Source organism: Ranitomeya variabilis, chromosome 6, assembly GCF_051348905.1.
Source record: "Ranitomeya variabilis isolate aRanVar5 chromosome 6, aRanVar5.hap1, whole genome shotgun sequence".
Taxonomy (NCBI): Eukaryota; Metazoa; Chordata; class Amphibia; order Anura; family Dendrobatidae; genus Ranitomeya; species Ranitomeya variabilis.
This window is the reverse complement of record NC_135237.1, coordinates 184,702,343-184,722,290: the sequence shown is the minus strand read 5'-3', so window position 1 is coordinate 184,722,290 and position 19,948 is coordinate 184,702,343. Positions and strand designations below refer to the sequence as shown.

Below are 19,948 nucleotides of genomic sequence, written 5' to 3'. Positions count from 1 at the left end.
TCTGGCATTAACTCATAACACCAGAGTGGCAATTCCTGTTCACAAGAGCTTTCCAGACACAGTAACGAAACTACAGCTGTGAACTGGAACAAAAATGCAAAAACAAACATGGACAAGAGTCCAACTTATCTAGTAGTTGTCTAGGAGCAGGAACAAGCACAGAGAGGCTTCTGATAACATTGTTGACCGGCAAGCAACTAACAGAGCAGCAAGGTTATATAGCGACTCCCACATCTTGATGGGAACAGGTGAACAGAGAAGATGAAGACACCAGTTCAATTCCACCAGTAGCCACCGGGGGAGCCCAGAATCCAAATTCACAACAGGGCAGGGAATGCATGGGGGTGCAGGAGGACTTAGGGCATGGGAGTTGGGGAGCATTGGGGGACCAGGGAGGAGGGACAAGGCATGTTCGAGGGCCTGGAGGAGCACAATGACCTGAATCTGCGGACCTACAAGGACATAGGGCACAGGAGGGCAGGGAGGAAATGGGGCTGGTGTCACAGGGGGCCAGGGTCACTGAGGGCCAATGACGGCAACACATGGGCAGCAGACACACCTCACTGCTGCCAGTCCCATACACCTCCATGTTCATCCCCAAATCCTCCACATGGCTGAGCTGCTGCAGCATCCCCCTCATTGGTGGCTCGTTCCACGCGCCACCCGCCAGCCCCGGAGCCACCTGTTCCCGGTCCCAGCAGCCACCACAGGCTCTGCCAATATGGAGACCGCCATCACCTGTGCAGATGCTGCACTGCCTGGGCCCCGCACTCAGCGGGTGCATGATGAAGTGACGTCATCGTGCACCTGCAGTGTCAGAGGCAGGGGGGAATGATGGGAGAGGGAGCGTCAGCTGACGCTCTCTCCTCCATCATTGCTTTGAACTGTACTGGCGTCATATATGCCAGTATAGTCCAATGCGGCAGCAGCGGCGGGGGGAGTTGGGTGCCTCTGGCGTGCCGGGCCCCTGACCTGCTAGGCCCGGTCGCAGCGGTGACCGCTGCAACCGTGGTAGTTACACCACTGCGCACACACACCCAAGAAAACACACACACAGGAAAACACACATAGGAAGCCACACATACTCTGACCTGCCATATTTAATTTGTCAAATGTCCCCCTCCCCCCTGCTACTTAGCACAGCAAACCTTGAGATGGGCAGCTGGAGAGGTTAGCTGGACTGTGCTGGGTAGTGGTCACACAGAGCTGCCTACCTCTCATCTTCTCCTGCCATCCTGTGCTGCTGCTCTGCACACTGTAGCTCCTCCCCCTCCAGGTCCTGGCTGATCGGACATCGGAGATAGATCTGCACACAGAAGAGGAGGAGGTTGCGTGTGATCACTGTGTAAATAATAACCCTCCTCCTCTTCTTGTGTGCCAGGAGCTGCCCCCTCTCACCACATTACTGAAGCCGGCCATGGCTCTAGCCACAGGTGCATGCTGCGTGTCCCGCCCCCTGTTTCTGCTCATCACACATTGCACTGCAGGTCCTCCAGTGGCCCTCAGCAGCTGCTTTGGCACCGGCCCAGAGGGCACATGCATTCCTGCCACCCGGCCCAGCCCACCCCTGCTCGCAAGGTCCTGGCAGACTGGGATCTATAAAAGGATCTCACGGCCGCACGGCCATGCGCTAGTATAGACCAAGACGTTTGATGTGTGTGCATGTATGATTGTATCTGATGAAAGCTCCTAATGATCCCCTACTCTCTAGTTGTGCATGAGTTCTAGGGAGATTGGAGTCAGAGCCAGCGCCAAGTAGCGGCATCGCTTGTGCGACGCCGTGCGCATTGTAGGTTTGGTCAGGCTCTAACCCCAGCGTTCTAGGGGCAGTGCCTAGAGACCTCACTGGTGCCAAATCTGCTGTGTCCTGTGACAGATAACAGGGAGCAGCGTTCTTATACGTAGTTGCTGTGGCTCTGTGGTGCAACAGGGTTCACCGCTGTTCACACCGGGTGACATTTAACCTGCATGTGCTCACATGTCATCTTGTTCCGCCATTGCTCAGCAGCAGATTCCATCTCTGCACGGTAGACCCCGTGTTGCGAACGCTACTTACTATTATATTTTCTTTGGTGCGTTCCGCCAACCCTAGCATAGTGTTAAGGGGGGCACGATAGAACTGAGCAAATACTAGGATTTCATTAGCTCACCCAACCAGACATGTTTGAATCAAATTCTCAATAGACATGCAGAGCACGGATCACCACCAAGTTCCTGCCGGCCGACTTCCAGGTTCCAGGCAAATCACTCACTTATCCAGATCATGCAAATATTGAAAGGAGGAGATAAAGATGGAATAAAAATCTTGTCCTTTATTAGTGCATCATAAAAACAAGCTGACACATTTCAGGCAATACTGCCCTTAGTCATAGCATAAAAAAAACACATTACAACACAATATATAAAGGCACATAACAAAAGGCTACAACCAATCACAATACATATCAATTAACCATATATCAAACACCTGAGTACCCATTGAAAGAAGCCACACACCCTGCCCAACCTGAGTGTTATACAAATATTTTAGCCACTAAATCTATATACAATATTGCAAATACAACTTGCAAAAATACAGCAATATCCTTACCCATGTATATAAATATATGTAAATACATATAAAATATATATAAAAATACCCCCATATATATATAAACCACATATCTTTATTGCATTTATGCATGAAAACATCACTTAATAAAAATACATCAGATCTGTTTTGTAATTCATTCCTTTTGGGGAAACAAGTATCTAATTTTAAAACCAAGGTGCCTCTCTGGCTCGCAGAGTAGATACTGTATCCCTTCCTCTGACTGCCCTCTTTATTTGTTCAATGGCAGTGACTCCCATGGAAGTTATGTTGCCAGCATAAACCTCCTCCTGAAACGCGTCAGCTTGTTTTTATGATGCACTAATAAGGTCAAGGACTAATAGGACAAGATGTTTATGCCATCTTCATTTCCTCCATTCAATATTTGCATGAGCTGGATAAGCTAGTGATTTGCACTACAGTATAGAGCTGTATGGTAGATTCAGATTTAGATTAAGATAGGATAAGAAATGCCTCAGTAAAGGTACCTTCACACGAAACGACTTTGTAACGATATCGCTAGCGATCCGTGACGTTGCAGCGTCCTGGCTAGCGATATCGTTTAGTTTGACAGGCAGCAGCAATCAGGATCCTGCTGTGATGTCGCTGGTCGCTGAATAAAGTTCAGAACTTTATTTGGTCGTCCGATCGCTGTGTATCGTTGTGTTTGACAGCAAAAGCAATGATACCAGCGATATTTTACACTGGTAACCAGGGTAAACATCGGGTTACTAAGCGCAGGGCCGCGCTTAGTAACCCGATGTTTACCCTGGTTACCAGCGTAAACGTAAAAAAAAAAAACAGTACATACTCACCATCTGATGTCCGTCAGGTCCCTTGCCATCTGCTTCCCACACTGACTGAGTGCCGCAAAGTGAAAGTGAAAGTACAGCACAGCGGTGACGTCACCGCTGTGCTCTGCTCTCACTGTACGGCGGCACTCAGTCAGAGCAGGAAGCAGACGGCAAGGGACCTGACGGACATCAGATGGTGAGTATGTACTGTTTGGTTTTTTTTACTTTTACGATGGTAACCAGGGTAAACATCGGGTTACTAAGCGCGGCCCTGCGCTTAGTAACCCGATGTTTACCCTGGTTACCCGGGGACCTCGGCATCGTTGGTCGCTGGAGAGCGGTCTGTGTAACAGCTCTCCAGCGATCAAACAGCAACGCTGCAGCGATCGGCATCGTTGTCGCTATCGCTGCAGCGTCGCTCCATGTGAAGGTACCTTAACAGTTAAATTGTTTAACCAATTGGAGGGCTAGTGGGAGGAGCTAAGGCAGTGTAAGGAGAATTGTTCTAGAAGGTTTTATGGCAGTCTAGTGTGAGTTGCAGTTGAGAGGAAGAGAGCTAGTGCCACCTTTTGGAAGGTAGCAATCCTACAAGTCAATGTTGACCCTGCTTACAAGCCTTGTCACATGACACTGAAGGAAGAAGGTCTGGAGATGATAGATCTTGGAGCACCTGGGAAGCGAGGCAGTCTGGAAGAATCAGTGGCTAGTCTGTGGGTTACCTCCCATGACGTTCGGGACTTACGGTCCAAACAGGAATTGCAAAGGCATCCTGATTTGTCGCCCAGGGTGGGGAAAGTGGACAGGGAGCACTCAGCATCAGCTAGCTGGATGGTTCAGGGAGCTGCGGGCCTGGAAACCATAGCACGGGAAGATAAGCTGAAGGAGCTGACGAGGGAAAGTGCAGGAGATGGAGTTCTCATGTATTGTAAAAATGGATGGACTGTAACTGTCATGAGGAAGCCTAAGTTCAGTAAAGTTTAATTGGAAAAGAACAAGGACTCTGATTATATTTGTGTGTGTCTGAAAAGGACTGGAGCTCTGTATGATGAAGAGATTCCTGACCACAGGTGGGTGAAACACTTGACACACACAGCACACTACAAAGTGGACATTCTTTTATTAATGCAGCCGGGCGTCAGTGTGATGGAAATACAGAAGCCCCTCACCATGACTACCACCCTGGCCCCTGTTACAAAGTGGCATAGCCAGCAGGATTCAGATGCCTTGCATTTGGAAAATGCAACGGCATAGATGGCGGCCATTAAAAACTTTAAAATGGCATATGATGGTACAGAAGCTGGAGATAGCCCCACCCATTGTGGGTGTCCTAGGAAAGAAAAGGTACAAAAGCCCATCTGGCTGGGACAATGCCTCGTGCCTAGGCCACATCCCCTTGTGAGCGGTGCCCGCTCACGGTGGTCATGGCAAAAGAAGAAATCTCGCCCCCTGCAATGAATTCCTGAAGAGCAGGAGGAGCCAGATGCTGAACGGGTGCAGCAGCCTAAGCCGGCACCGCCCTGGCCTGGGAGGAGCCACAAAGAAGAAACCTACGTGTCAGGCTGGACAGCGCCATTACAGGAGTCGGCGATGGAAGAAATGGCCCACTCCTGTACCCGGAGCTGCAGCGGGATCTGCCGCATTGAGTGAGAGTGGAGGATAGCACGGGAGTGGTCTCACCCAGGACGGCTGTGGGGAGTCTCAGACTTTGAAGGGACATACCCTCTGCATCAGTTCCCTCTGGACCATGGGGGACATTGCTGGCGGCTGTCAGAAGCTGAACATTGGAAGAGTGAGGACCAAGATGGCGCTCTAAAAGAGACCAACCCAGAAGTGAAGTGCAGCATCCGGGGGACACATGGACAAGGATCAGAGTACTCAGAGCTGAAGCAGCTAAACTGGGAGAATGCGGATGACGACGGATTCACGATGCAGACTACAGACCCAGAGGAGCTGAGGCTGAGTCAAGCAGGCCTGACCGGAGTCGTGGAGACACAGGAGGATGCTGATGGGGATGAAGTGGATGCAATGGAGTCCACGGTGAGTGTGCCTCAGTCCCCGATTCTGGAACCCTGGCCCCCGGTCGAGCCCGCGACACGTTATGGCCCTGAAGCTCCGACCCCAGAGCCCCGTCCCATGCAGGCAGAAGTCTGCAACCCTCATCCCTGGCCTGTACTGTACTCCCTGTTGTGAAATTGGATTCTGGGCTCCCCCGGTGGCCACTTGTGGAATTGTACTTGTGTGCATCATCCCCTCTGTTCACCTGCTCCTATCAGGATGTGGGAGTCGCTATATAACCTTGCTCCTCTGTCAGTTTCATGCCGGTCAACAATGTAATCAGAAGCCTTTCTGTGCATGTTCCTGCTACTAGACAACTCCCAGCTAAGTTGGACTTTTGTCCTTGTGTGTTTTTGCATTTTGTTCCTGTTCACAGCTGCTGTTTCGTTACTGTGTCTGGAAAGCTCTTGTGAGCGGAAATTGCCACTCTGGTGTTATGAGTTAATGCTAGAGTCTTAAAGTAATTTCTGGATGGTGTTTTGATAGGGTTTTCTGCTGACCATGAAAGTGCCCTTTCTGTCTTCTTGCTATCTAGAAAGCGGACCTCGATTTTTGCTAAACCTATTTTCATACTACGTTTGTCATTTCGTCTAAAATCACCGCCAATATATGTGGGGGCCTCTGTCTGCCTTTTGGGAAAATTTCTCTAGAGGTGAGCCAGGACTGTCTTTTCCTCTGCTAGGATTAGGTAGTTCTCCGGCTGGCGCTGGGCATCTAGGGATAAAAAAACGTAGGCATGCTACCCGGCCACTTCTAGTTGTGCGGCAGGTTTAGTTCATGGTCAGTATAGTTTCCATCTTCCAAGAGCTAGTTCTCATATATGCTGGGCTATGTTCTCTCGCCATTGAGAATCATGACAGTTTGACCGGCCCAAAAAAAAGGGTTAAATTACTGGCTGAGAAAGGAGAGAAAAAAGAAGTCTGCTACAATTTTTTTTTTTTTTTTTTTTCCTCTAGTTCTGAGTGTGCTCTTAATTGAATCACTTGCTAGTCTGCCTATACTGCAGCCTTCCTCTCTTTCTCTCCTTCTAATCCTTGAATGGCTCTGTGTTCACCTGTTTCAAATGGATCTTCAGAGTGTAGCTACAGGTTTGAATAATCTTGCCACAAAGGTACAAAATTTGCAAGATTTTGTTGTTCATGCACCTATGTCTGAGCCTAGAATTCCTTTGCCTGAATTCTTCTCGGGGAATAGATCTCACTTTCAAAATTTTAAAAATAATTGCAAATTGTTTTTGTCCCTGAAGTCTCGCTCTGCCGGAGACCCTGCACAGCAGGTCAGGATTGTAATTTCCTTGCTCCGGGGCGACCCTCAAGACTGGGCTTTTGCATTGGCACCAGGGGATCCTGCGTTGCTCAATGTGGATGCGTTTTTTCTGGCCTTGGGGTTGCTTTATGAGGAACCTCATTTAGAGCTTCAGGCGGAAAAGGCCTTGATGTCCTTGTCTCAGGGGCAAGATGAAGCTGAAATATACTGCCAAAAATTCCGCAAATGGTCTGTGCTTACTCAGTGGAATGAGTGCGCCCTGGCGGCGATTTTCAGAGAAGGTCTCTCTGATGCCATTAAGGATGTTATGGTGGGGTTCCCTGTGCCTGCGAGTCTGAATGAGTCAATGACGATGGCTATTCAGATCGATAGGCGTCTGCGGGAGCGCAAACCTGTGCACCATTTGGCGGTGTTGTCGCAGAGAAGTTCCGACTGCTCCGTGATGAGACCTTGTGCTTTTTTTTCCCGTAAATTTTCGCCCGCCGAGCGGAATTATGATATTGGGAATCGGGAGCTTTTGGCCATGAAGTGGGCTTTTGAGGAGTGGCGTCACTGGCTTGAGGGGGCCAGACATCAGGTGGTGGTATTGACTGACCACAAAAATTTAATTTACCTTGAGTCTGCCAGGCGCCTGAATCCTAGACAGGCGCGCTGGTCGTTGTTTTTCTCTCGGTTTAATTTTGTGGTGTCTTACCTACCGGGTTCTAAGAATGTTAAGGCGGATGCCCTTTCTAGGAGTTTTGAGCCTGACTCCCCTGGTAAATCTGAGCCCACAGGTATCCTTAAAGATGGAGTGATATTGTCTGCCGTTTCTCCAGACCTGCGGCGGGCCTTGCAGGAGTTTCAGGCGGATAGACCTGATCGTTGCCCACCTGGTAGACTGTTTGTTCCTGATGATTGGACCAGTAGAGTCATCTCTGAGGTTCATTCTTCTGCGTTGGCAGGTCATCCTGGAATCTTTGGTACCAGGGATTTGGTGGCAAGGTCCTTCTGGTGGCCTTCCCTGTCACGAGATGTGCGAGGCTTTGTGCAGTCTTGTGACGTTTGTGCTCGGGCCAAGCCTTGTTGTTCTCGGGCTAGTGGATTGTTGTTACCCTTGCCTATCCCGAAGAGGCCTTGGACGCACATCTCGATGGATTTTATTTCGGATCTGCCTGTTTCTCATAAGATGTCTGTCATCTGGGTGGTGTGTGACCGTTTCTCTAAGATGGTCCATCTGGTTCCCTTGCCTAAGTTGCCTTCTTCTTCCGAGTTGGTTCCTCTGTTTTTTCAAAACGTTGTTCGTTTGCATGGTATTCCGGAGAATATCGTTTCTGACAGAGGGACCCAATTCGTGTCTAGATTTTGGCGGGCATTCTGTGCTAGGATGGGCATAGATTTGTCTTTTTCGTCTGCTTTCCATCCTCAGACTAATGGCCAGACCGAGCGGACTAATCAGACCTTGGAGACATATTTGAGGTGTTTTGTGTCTGCGGATCAGGATGATTGGGTTGCTTTTTTGCCTTTGGCGGAGTTCGCCCTCAATAATCGGGCCAGCTCTGCCACCTTGGTGTCCCCGTTTTTCTGTAATTCGGGGTTTCATCCTCGATTTTCCTCCGGTCAAGTGGAATCTTCGGATTGTCCTGGAGTGGATGCTGTGGTGGAGAGGTTGCATCAGATTTGGGGGCAGGTGGTGGACAATTTGAAGTTGTCCCAGGAGAAGACTCAGCTTTTTGCCAACCGCCGTCGTCGTGTTGGTCCTCGGCTTTGTGTTGGGGACTTGGTGTGGTTGCCTTCTCGTTTTGTCCCTATGAGGGTTTCTTCTCCTAAGTTTAAGCCTCGGTTCATCGTCCCGTACAAGATATTGGAGATTCTTAACCCTGTGTCCTTCCGTTTGGACCTCCCTGCATCCTTTTCGATTCATAATGTTTTTCATCGGTCATTGTTGCGCAGGTATGAGGTACCGGCTGTGCCTTCCGTTGAGCCTCCTGCTCCGGTGTTGGTTGAGGGTGAGTTGGAGTACGTTGTGGAAAAGATCTTGGACTCTCGTGTTTCCAGACGGAAACTCCAGTATCTGGTCAAATGGAAGGGATACGGTCAGGAGGATAATTCTTGGGTCACTGCCTCTGATGTTCATGCCTCCGATCTTGTCCGTGCCTTTCATAGGGCTCATCCTGATCGCCCTGGTGGTTCTGGTGAGGGTTCGGTGCCCCCTCCTTGAGGGGGGGTACTGTTGTGAAATTGGATTCTGGGCTCCCCCGGTGGCCACTTGTGGAATTGTACTTGTGTGCATCATCCCCTCTGTTCACCTGCTCCTATCAGGATGTGGGAGTCGCTATATAACCTTGCTCCTCTGTCAGTTTCATGCCGGTCAACAATGTAATCAGAAGCCTTTCTGTGCATGTTCCTGCTACTAGACAACTCCCAGCTAAGTTGGACTTTTGTCCTTGTGTGTTTTTGCATTTTGTTCCTGTTCACAGCTGCTGTTTCGTTACTGTGTCTGGAAAGCTCTTGTGAGCGGAAATTGCCACTCTGGTGTTATGAGTTAATGCTAGAGTCTTAAAGTAATTTCTGGATGGTGTTTTGATAGAGTTTTCTGCTGACCATGAAAGTGCCCTTTCTGTCTTCTTGCTATCTAGAAAGCGGACCTCGATTTTTGCTAAACCTATTTTCATACTACGTTTGTCATTTCATCTAAAATCACCGCCAATATATGTGGGGGCCTCTGTCTGCCTTTTGGGAAAATTTCTCTAGAGGTGAGCCAGGACTGTCTTTTCCTCTGCTAGGATTAGGTAGTTCTCCGGCTGGCGCTGGGCATCTAGGGATAAAAAAACGTAGGCATGCTACCCGGCCACTTCTAGTTGTGCGGCAGGTTTAGTTCATGGTCAGTATAGTTTCCATCTTCCAAGAGCTAGTTCTCATATATGCTGGGCTATGTTCTCTCGCCATTGAGAATCATGACAACTCCCACCTTGGCTGAACTCATGACCCGTGATCCCCCGCCACAACATCGGGGGGTGAAGGGCCTTTCCCATTGTCCAGATAGGCAGCCTGGATTGCTGAGGTGATGGAGGCGAAGAAACGGATGGAGCAGGAAATTTGGTGGGAATTGCGGCAGCCGGGAGGAGGAGTTATGGCAGGCTGGGAGATGAATTGGATCCTAGTCTACACCAACCAGGTGGCCGGATATGATTCATCCGGGAGGCCCACACCTTTGAAAAGGTGTTCGTTTGTGCGAGCTCCATCCGATACCAGGAACCCCTGCAGGAGGGAGACTGGGTCACCTTCTATAAAGAGAGAAGCCCTCGGGGCTTCTTCGCAGTAGCCTTAGACTTGCTGCCCCCGGAGAAGGATCCACAACTGCAGGAGTACCTGGAATGGGACGGGGAGCGAGAAGCACTCCACCTTGATCCTACAGAACCAATGAGGTCTAGGTCTGTTCACTCTGGAGCACCAGAGGATTTGGTGGCCAGAGGGATGCCAGATCCTGTAGGAGCATGGGCACAGAGCACTGATGATGAACGAGGACATTGAATGAGACTGATCCTATGGAAGTTTTCCTAGTTGCACCTACAATGTTTGGGACTGTTCTGCATCCCTGAGGGCAGGAGCCTTTTAATGCTGTGAGGGACTAATCTGCATCCCATGGGCAGGAGCCCAGAAGTCAGTGCTGTGAGAATGGCCTCAGTTAAAGAATTGCTTTGAAATATTTTCCCCTCTCCAAGTTTCCTTGCGCCTGTTGCACCCCTTCTGCTGGATTGCAGGACTCAGACCTTATGAAGAGACGGTGCCCTATGGACGGTTAATGAATTTAGTGTGTCTGCTCTGGGGACTGTGATAAGATCTGTGAAATATCTTTGTTTAACCTGAATTTTGCTTGCAGGAGGTAAACTGAGCAGTACACATGTTTTAAAGGGACTGTGGTCTGGAAATAGGAGGGAAGGGGGAAAATATATGCAGGATGACCTGATGAGTGAGCCGGGTCAGAAGATAAAAGACTGCAAGCTGTTGGATAGGTTGGAGCTGTAGTAATTTGGCTATGTGGGCCATGAAGAACAGTGTGGACATTCAAGTCAGTTAAGGACTGGTCAGTGGACCTGGAGAGTCCTATGGAGAACTATCTGTCTGTCCGGGTCTCAGGAAGTGGAGACCGAGGTCAAATGGTCCCATATTGATGTCTGAACAACCCGAGGGTCATGTCGGGTTAGGCCAGGATTGTGCCCATGTGATGGTGAGCTGGAGAGAACTGTTGGCCCAAACTTGGGTCATGTCTTTGAAACAACTGAACTGTTTGATCCAGGGTCTCAACCAAGTGGGACCAGTCCTGTCCGGGAATAGGTCAAACATGGTTTACTGGAACAATGTTTTTGTGTAGAATGTAATAAGTTTTGTGGTTATTTATGTTTTAATCCTAGTCTGCTGTTATATGATACTATATGATACTATATGTCACAATGGGTATGTTTTTTGTTTTACCAGTACCGCATGGTTGGGAGGGGGGGTGGGGTGTGCAGGCGGATGGTTTGGGCCCTGCTTTCCTGCTAATGAAATCGGGTATGTGTTATGTGTTTATTATAGCTGACAGTGTTTTGTTGTGAACTGATGCACATGTGCTTATGTCTGTATATTTTAGGGACAAGAATAGGGTCAGTTAGTGGCAGTGGTAGGTCAGCATTGGTAAGAGTTATGGCAGTGTAGTTGCCGGCTAGTGTTAAGGGGGCACTATAGAGCTGTATGCTAGATTCAGATTTAGAGTAAAATAGGATAAGAAATGGTTCAGTAACAGTTAAATAGTTTAGCCAATCAGAGAGCTAGTAGGGGGAGCTAAGCCAGTGTGAGGAGAATTGTTCTAGAAGGTGTTGCGGTAGTCCAGTGTGGGTTGCAGTTGAGAGGAAGAGAGCTAGTGCCACCTATTGGAAGGTAGCAATCCTACAAGTCAATGTTGAACCTGCTTACAAGCCTTGTCACATGACTTAGGATAATAGCCAAACCAGAATCTCAAGTTGCAGACACTGTGTTTCGGGGTACTGCCCCTCGTCAGTGCAAAGCGGAGAGCTGGTTTGGCTGTGTGAGAGGCGCCAGACCATTATCCAAGAAGTATCATTTCTCCTTGCGGAGATCGACATGCTAAGCATACCGAGATGAGGTGACTTAAAGCTGCAATGCTCCTCTGGGTAAAATTATAATTATGTAAATTGTCTCTTCAGAGAGGAAGGGAGCTAGAACTCTAGTGCCACCTATTGAGAAGTACCCCAAAACACAGTGTCTGCAAATTGAGATTCAGGTTTGGCTATTATCCTAAGTCATGTGACAAGGCTCGTTAAAGGGTCAACATTGACTTGTAGGATTGCTACCTTCCAATAGGTGGCGCTAAAGTTTTATTGGAAAAGAACAAGGACTCTGATTATATTTGTGTGTCTGAAAAGGACTGGAGCACTGTATGCTGAAGAGATTCATGACTCACAGGTGAGTGAAACACTTGACACACACACCACACCACAAAATGGACATTCTTTTATTAATGCAGCGGGGTGCCGGGGTGTGATGGAAATAAAGAAGCCCCTCGCCATGACTACCACCCTGGCCCCCGTTACAAAGGTCTGATCGGCCGGGGTCCGCCACCGCCACTGATCAGCTGTTATCTGGAAGTATTCACTTGCCAAGATGCTCTGTCTTCAGGTAGTGGCCGAGGCTGGGTACTGTACATCTGCCTCCTATTCAAATCAATAAAAGGCGGAGGTGTAGTACCTTGCGAAGACTCGGCAAGTGAGTACTTCCAGATGGTGGCCACCCATACCGATAACAGCAGATCGGTGGGGATGCTGGGTGTCGGACCCCAGCTGATCAGGCATTGATGACCCATCCAAAGGATAGGTCATCAATGTAGATGCAGTGGAAAACCTCTTTAACACAATTTTGATTTCACATGAATAGAAACTTACCAGGCAATTTAAGCAGATACGGAGAATCAACAGTGCAGGAGGAATCATTAACTCTATTACTCATCCCTACAGAAAAACATAAAAATGTCCAGTTATTAATACAGGCACCTACGGTGAGCTCTTCAAAGATAACTATAGCTTTTTTTAATACTAGTTTTGCGGTTTTTCAAGAAAGTGCATGATTTACGTACAAACAATAAGATTTTATGGTGCAAAGGTCAGAAAGCAATATTGTAGATATTAGCCAGTGTTTTGATTTGGCTTAAATAGAACCAGTCAGAACTAAAGTGAACTTGCTGATAGGTTCCCTTTAGGAAATTTGTAGACTTACCTTATGCTATAAAGAGCTACTTACAACAAACTCAACAGGCTATAGCCGTGCAATATACACTGCTCAAAAAAATAAAGGGAACACTAAAATACCATATCCTAAATATCTCTGAATGAAATATTCCAGTTGCAAATTTGTATTCATTGCATAGTGGACTGTGTTCAGAACAATAAAACATAACAATGATCAATGTAAATCAAAATGAATATCCCATGGAGGTCGGGATTTGGAATGGTACTCAAAATCAAAGTGGAAAATCAAGTTACACGCTGGTCCATCTTCAGTGGAAATGCCTCATGACAAGGAAAAGATGCTCAGTATTGTGTGTGGCCTCAATGTGCCTGTATGACCTCCCTATTGTACAACGCCTGGGCATGCTCCTGATGAGGCGGCGGATGGTCTTCTGAGGGATCTCCTCCCAGACCTGGACTAAAGCATCCGCCACGCCAAATCCTAGACAGTCTGTGGTGCAACGTGACATTGGTGGATGGAGCGAGACATGATGTCCCAGATGTACTCAATCGGATTCAGGTCTGGGGAACGGGCGGGCCAGTCCATAGCTTCAATGCCATCATCTTGAAGGAACTGCTGACACACTCCAGCCACATGAGGTCTGGCATTGTCCTGCATTAGGAGGAACCCAGGGCCCACTGCACCAGCATATGATCTCACAAGGGGTCTGCGGATCTCATCTCATTACCTTATAGCAGTCAGGTTACCTCTGGCGAGCACATGGAGGGCTGTGCAGCTCTCCAAAGAAATGCCACCCCATACCATTTCTGACCCACTGCCAAACCGGTCATGCTGAAGGATGTTGCAGGCAGCATATAGCTCTCCACGGCATCTCCAGACTCTGTCACGTCTGTCACATGTGCTGAGTGTGAACCTGTTTCAGCCAGAAAGCATTGGTACTGAGATGTGGCTGTGGTCCCCACCAGAATCACTCCTTTACTGAGTGTGTCTTGATAATTGCCAATAATTTCCATCTGTTGTCTATTCCATTTGCACAACAGCATGTGAAATTGATTGTCAATCAGTGTTGCTTCCTAAGTGGACAGTTTAATTTCACAGAAGTTTGATTTACTTGGAGTTATATTCTGTTGTTTAGGTGTTCCCTTTATTTTTTGAGCAGTGTATTTTTGCTACACAGAAATTCCACATTCCAAATACTTTGTGAGTGCTAAAATATACATTGCCTTGCAAAAGTATTCGGCCCACTGGAACTTTTCAACCTTTTCCCTTTTTATCATGCTTCAAACATAGAGATACCAAATGTAAATTTTTGGTGAAGAATCAACAACAAGTAGAACACGATTGTGAAGTTAAACGAAATTTATTGCTTATGGAGATTTGTCTTCCAACAAGACAATGATCCCAAGCATAAAGCAAAATCTACAATGGAATGGTTCACAAATAAACGTATCCAGGTGTTAGAATGGCCAAGTCAAAGTCCAGACCTCAATTCAATTGAGAATCTGTGGAAAGAGCTGAAAACTGCTGTTCCCAAAGATCTCCATCAAACCTCACTGAGCTCGAGCTGTTTGCCAAGGAAGAATGGGCAAGAATTTCATCCTCTCGATGTACAAAACTGATAGAGACATACCCCAAGCGACTCTCAGCTGTAATCGCAGCAAAAGGTGGTGCAACAAAGTACTACGTTAAAGGGGCCGAATAATATTGCACGCCCCACTTTTCAGTTTTTGAATTTCCAAAAATTTAACCCCTTCACCCCCAAGGGTGGTTTGCACGTTAATGACCGGGCCAATTTTTACAATTCTGACCACTGTCCCTTTATGAGGTTATAACTCTGGAACGCTTCAACGGATCTTGGCGATTCTGACATGGTTTTCTCGTGACATATTGTACTTCATGATAGTGGTAAAATTTATTTGATATTACCTGCGTTTATTTGCAAAAAAAATGGAAATTTGGCGAAAATTTTTAAAATTTTGCAATTTTCCAACTTTGAATTTTTATGCCCTTAAATCACAGAGATATGTCACACAAAATACTTAATAAGTAACATTTCCCACATGTCTACTTTACATCAGCGCAATTTTGGAACCAAAATTTTTTTTGTTAGGGAGTTATAAGGGTTAAAAGTTGACCAGCAATTTCTCATTTTTACAACACCATTTTTTTTTAGGGACCACATCTCATTTGAAGTCATTTTGAGGGGTCTATATGATAGAAAATACCCAAGTGTGACACCATTCTAAAAACTGCACCCCTCAAGGTGCTCAAAACCATATTCAAGAAGTTTATTAACCCTTCTGGTGCTTCACAGGAATTTTTGGAATGTTTAAATAAAAATGAACATTTAACTTTTTTTCACAAAAAATTTACTTCAGCTCCAATTTGTTTTATTTTACCAAGGGTAACAGGAGAAAATGGACCCCAAAAGTTGTTGTACAATTTGTCCTGAGTATGCTGATACCCCATATGTGGGGGTAAACCACTGTTTGGGCGCATGACAGAGCTCGGAAGCAAAGGAGCGCCATTTGACTTTTCAATGCAAAATTGACTGGAATTGAGATGGGACGCCATGTTGCGTTTGGGGAGCCCCTGATATGCCTAATCATTGAAACCCCCCACAAGTGACACCATTTTGGAAAGTAGACCCCCTAAGGAACTTATCTAGAGGTGTGGTGAGCACTTTGACCCACCAAGTGCTTCACAGAAGTTTATAATGCAGAACCGTAAAAATAAAAAATCATATTTTTTCACAAAAATTATTTTTCGCCCCCAATTTTTTATTTTCCCAAGGGTAAGAGAAGAAATTGGACACCAAAAGTTGTTGTACAATTTGTCCTGAGTACACTGATACCCCATATGTGGGGGTAAACCACTGTTTGGGCGCATGGGAGAGCTCGGAAGGGAAGTAGCACCGTTTGACTTTTCAATGCAAAATTGACAGGAATTGAGATGGGACGCCATGTTGCGTTTGGAGAGCCACTGATGTGCCTAAACATTGAAACCCCCCACAAGTGACACCATTTTGGAAAGTAGACCCCCTAAGGAACTTATCTAGATGTGTTTTGAGCGCTTTGACCCACCAAGGGCTTCACAGAAGTCAATAATGCAGAGCCGTAAAAATAAAACAAAAATTTTTTCCCACAAAAATTATTTTTTTAGCCCCCAGTTTTGTATTTTCCCGAGGGTAGCAGGAGAAATTGGACCCCAAAATTTGTTGTCCAATTTGTCCTGAGTGCGCTGATACCCCATATGTGGGGGGGAACCACCGTTTGGATGCATCGAAGGGCTCGGAAGTGAAGGAGCGCCATTTGGAATGCAGACTTAGATGGAATGGTCTGCAGGCGTCACATTGCGTTTGCAGAGCCCCTAATGTACCTAAACAGTAGAAACCCCCCACAAGTGACACCATGTTGGAAAGTAGACCCCCTAAGGAACTTATCTAGATGTGTGGTGAGTGCTTTGACCCACCAAGGGCTTCACAGAAGTTTATAATGCAGAGCCGTAAAAATAAAACAAACATTTTTTCCCACAAAAAATATTTTTCAGCCCCCAGTTTTGTATTTTCCCGAGGGTAACAGGAGAAATTGGACCCCAAAAGTTGTTGTCCAATTTGTTCTGAGTGCGCTGATACCCCATATGTGGGGGGAACCACCGTTTGGACGCATGGAAGGGCTCGGAAGTGACGGAGCGCCATTTGGAATGCAGACTTAGATGGAATGGTCTGCAGGCGTCACATTGCGTTTGCAGAGCCCCTAATGTACCTAAACAGTAGAAACCCCCCACTAGTGACACCATGTTCGAAAGTAGACCCCCTAAGGAACTTATCTAGATGTGTGGTGAGTGCTTTGACCCACCAAGGGCTTCACAGAAGTTTATAATGCAGAGCCGTAAAAATAAAACAAACATTTTTTCCCACAAAAATTATTTTTCAGCCCCCAGTTTTGTATTTTCCCGAGGGTAACAGGAGAAATTGGACCCCAAAAGTTGTTGTCCAATTTGTTCTGAGTGCGCTGATACCCCATATGTTGGGGGAACCACCGTTTGGACGCATGGAAGGGCTCGGAAGTGACGGAGCGCCATTTGGAATGCAGACTTAGATGGAATGGTCTGCAGGCGTCACATTGCGTTTGCAGAGCCCCTAATGTACCTAAACAGTAGAAACCCCCCACAAGTGACACCATGTTGGAAAGTAGACCCCCTAAGGAACTTATCTAGATGTGTGGTGAGTGCTTTGACCCACCAAGGGCTTCACAGAAGTTTATAATGCAGAGCCATAAAAATAAAACAAACATTTTTTCCCACAAAAATTATTTTTCAGCCCCCAGTTTTGTATTTTCCTGAGGGTAACAGGAGAAATTGGACCCCAAAAGTTGTTGTCCAATTTGTTCTGAGTGCGCTGATACCCCATATGTGGGGGGGAACCACCGTTTGGACGCATGGAAGGGCTCGGAAGTGAAGGAGCGCCATTTGGAATGCAGACTTAGATGAAATGGTCTGCAGGCGTCACATTGCGTTTGCAGAGCCCCTAATGTACCTAAACAGTAGAAGCCCCGCACAAGTGACCCCATTTTAGAAACTAGACTAGTTCCCCCAAGGAACTTATCTAGATGTGTTGTAAGAACTTTGAACCCCCAAGTGTTTCACTACAGTTTATAACGCAGAGCCGTGAAAATAAAAAATCCTTTTTTTTCCCACAAAAATTATTTTTTAGCCCCCAGTTTTGTATTTTCCCAGGGGTAACAGGAGAAATTGGACCCCAAAGGTTGTTGTCCTATTTGTCCTGAGTACGCTGATACCCCATATGTTGGGGTAAACCCCTGTTTGGGCACACGGGAGAGCTCGGAAGGGAAGGAGCACTGTTTTACTTTTTCAACGCAGAATTGGCTGGAATTGAGATCGGACGCCATGTTGCGTTTGGAGAGCCCCTGATGTGCCGAAACAGTGGAAACCCCCCAATCATAACTGAAACCCTAATCCAAACACACCCCTAACCCTAATCCCAACAGTAACCCTAACCACACCTCTAACCCTGACACACCCCTAACCCTAATCCCAACCCTATTCCCAACTGTAAATGTAATCTAAACCCTAACCGTAACTTTAGCCCCAACCCTAACCCTAACTTTAGCCCCAACCCTAACTGTAGCCTTAACCCTAGCCCCAACCCTAGCCCTAACCCTAACCCTAACCCTAATGGGAAAATGGAAATAAATACATTTTTTTTATTTTTACCTAACTAAGGGGGTGATGAAGGGGGGTTTGATTTACTTTTATAGCGAGTTTTTTAGCGGATTTTTATGATTGGCAGCCGTCACACACTGAAAGACGCTTTTTATTTCAAAAAATATTTTTTGCGTTACCACATTTTGAGAGCTATAAATTTTCCATATTTTGGTCCACAGAGTCATGTGAGGTCTTGTTTTTTGCGGGATGAGTTGACGTTTTTATTGGTAACTTTTTGGGCACGTCACATTTTTTGATCGCTTTTTATTCCGATTTTTGTGAGGCAGAATGACCAAAAACCAGCTATTCATGAATTTCTTTTGGTAGAGGCGTTTATACTGTTCCGCGTTTGGTAAAATTGATAAAGCAGTTTTATTCTTCGGGTCAGTACGATCACAGCGATACCTCATTTATATTATTTTTTTATGTTTTGGCGCTTTTATACGATAAAAACTATTTTATGGAAAAAATAATTATTTTTGCATCGCTTTATTCTCAGGACTATAACTTTTTTATTTTTTTGCTGATCATGCTGTATGGTGGCTCGTTATTTGCGGGACAAGATGACGCTTTCAGCGGTTCCATGGTTATTTATATCTGTCTTTTTGATCGCGTGTTATTCCACTTTTTGTTCGGCGGTATGATAATAAAGCGTTGTTTTTTGCCTCGTTTTTTTTTTTTTTCTTACGGTGTTTACTGAAGGGGTTAACTAGTGGGCCAGTTTTATAGGTCGGGTCGTTACGGACGCGGCGATACTAAATATGTGTACTTTTATTGTTTGTTTTTTTTTATTTAGATAAAGAAATGTATTTATGGGAATAATATATATTTTTTTTTTCATTATTTTGGAATATTTTTTTTTATTTTTTTTTACACATTTGGAAATTTTTTTTTAACTTTTTTACTTTGCCCCAGGGGGGGATAATACAGATCGGTGATCTGCCAGTTTGCATAGCACTCTGACAGATCACCGATCTGAGAGAAGTGCAGGCTGCTTCACAGTGCCTGCTCTGAGCAGGCTTCTGTGAAGCCACCTCCCTCCCTGCAGGACCCGGATCCGCGGCCATCTTGGATCCGGGTCTGGAGCAGGCAGGGAGGGAGGTAAGACCATCGCAGCAATGCGATCACATCGCGTTGCTGTGGGGGGCTCAGGGAAGCCCGCAGGGAGCCCCCTCCCTGCGCGATGCTTCCCTGCACCGCCGGCACATCGCGATCATGTTTGATCGCGGTGTGCCGGGGGTTAATGTGCCGGGAGCGGTCCGTGACCGCTCCTGGCACATAGTGCCGGATGTCAGCTGCGATAGGCAGCTGACACCCGGCCGCGATCGGCCGCGCTCCCCCCGTGAGCGCCGCCGATCGCGCTGGACGTACTATCCCGTCGGTGGTCATACGGGCCCACCCCACCTCGACGGGATAGTACGTCCGATGTCAGAAAGGGGTTAAAATAAGCAATAAATTTCATTCAACTTCACAACTGTGTTCCACTTGTTGTTGATTCTTCACCAATTATTTACATTTGGTATCTTTATGTTTCAAGCATGATATGTGGGAAAAGGATGAAAAGTTCCAGGGGGCCAAATACTTCGCAAGGCACTGTAACAATACTTCAAGATTGCCAATCTATTATTCCATTTTTCCTGGACAACTAGGACCATCAAAAATTTTTATGTTCATTTGCAACACCCCTTAATATTTTTCATGTCCTAAAACAAATACCACACCAGCTAAGACATACAAAATAATAGCAGATTGAGAATTACACCCAGAATGCAAGACAGCAGAAGTGATGCTG

At 46.6% G+C, this 19,948-nt stretch overlaps 1 protein-coding gene across 2 annotated transcripts in view; it reads right to left on the bottom strand.

Moving 5' to 3' along the window:
- Positions 1 to 19,948, bottom strand: part of PDE1C (phosphodiesterase 1C) — a 1,454,702-nt gene that overhangs the window by 11,459 nt on the left and 1,423,295 nt on the right. For both annotated transcript variants that reach the window (XM_077269307.1, XM_077269308.1), the window contains one exon: positions 12,627 to 12,692. In XM_077269307.1, the coding sequence (XP_077125422.1) occupies positions 12,627 to 12,692 (66 nt within the window). The remainder of the gene's footprint in view (positions 1 to 12,626; positions 12,693 to 19,948) is intronic.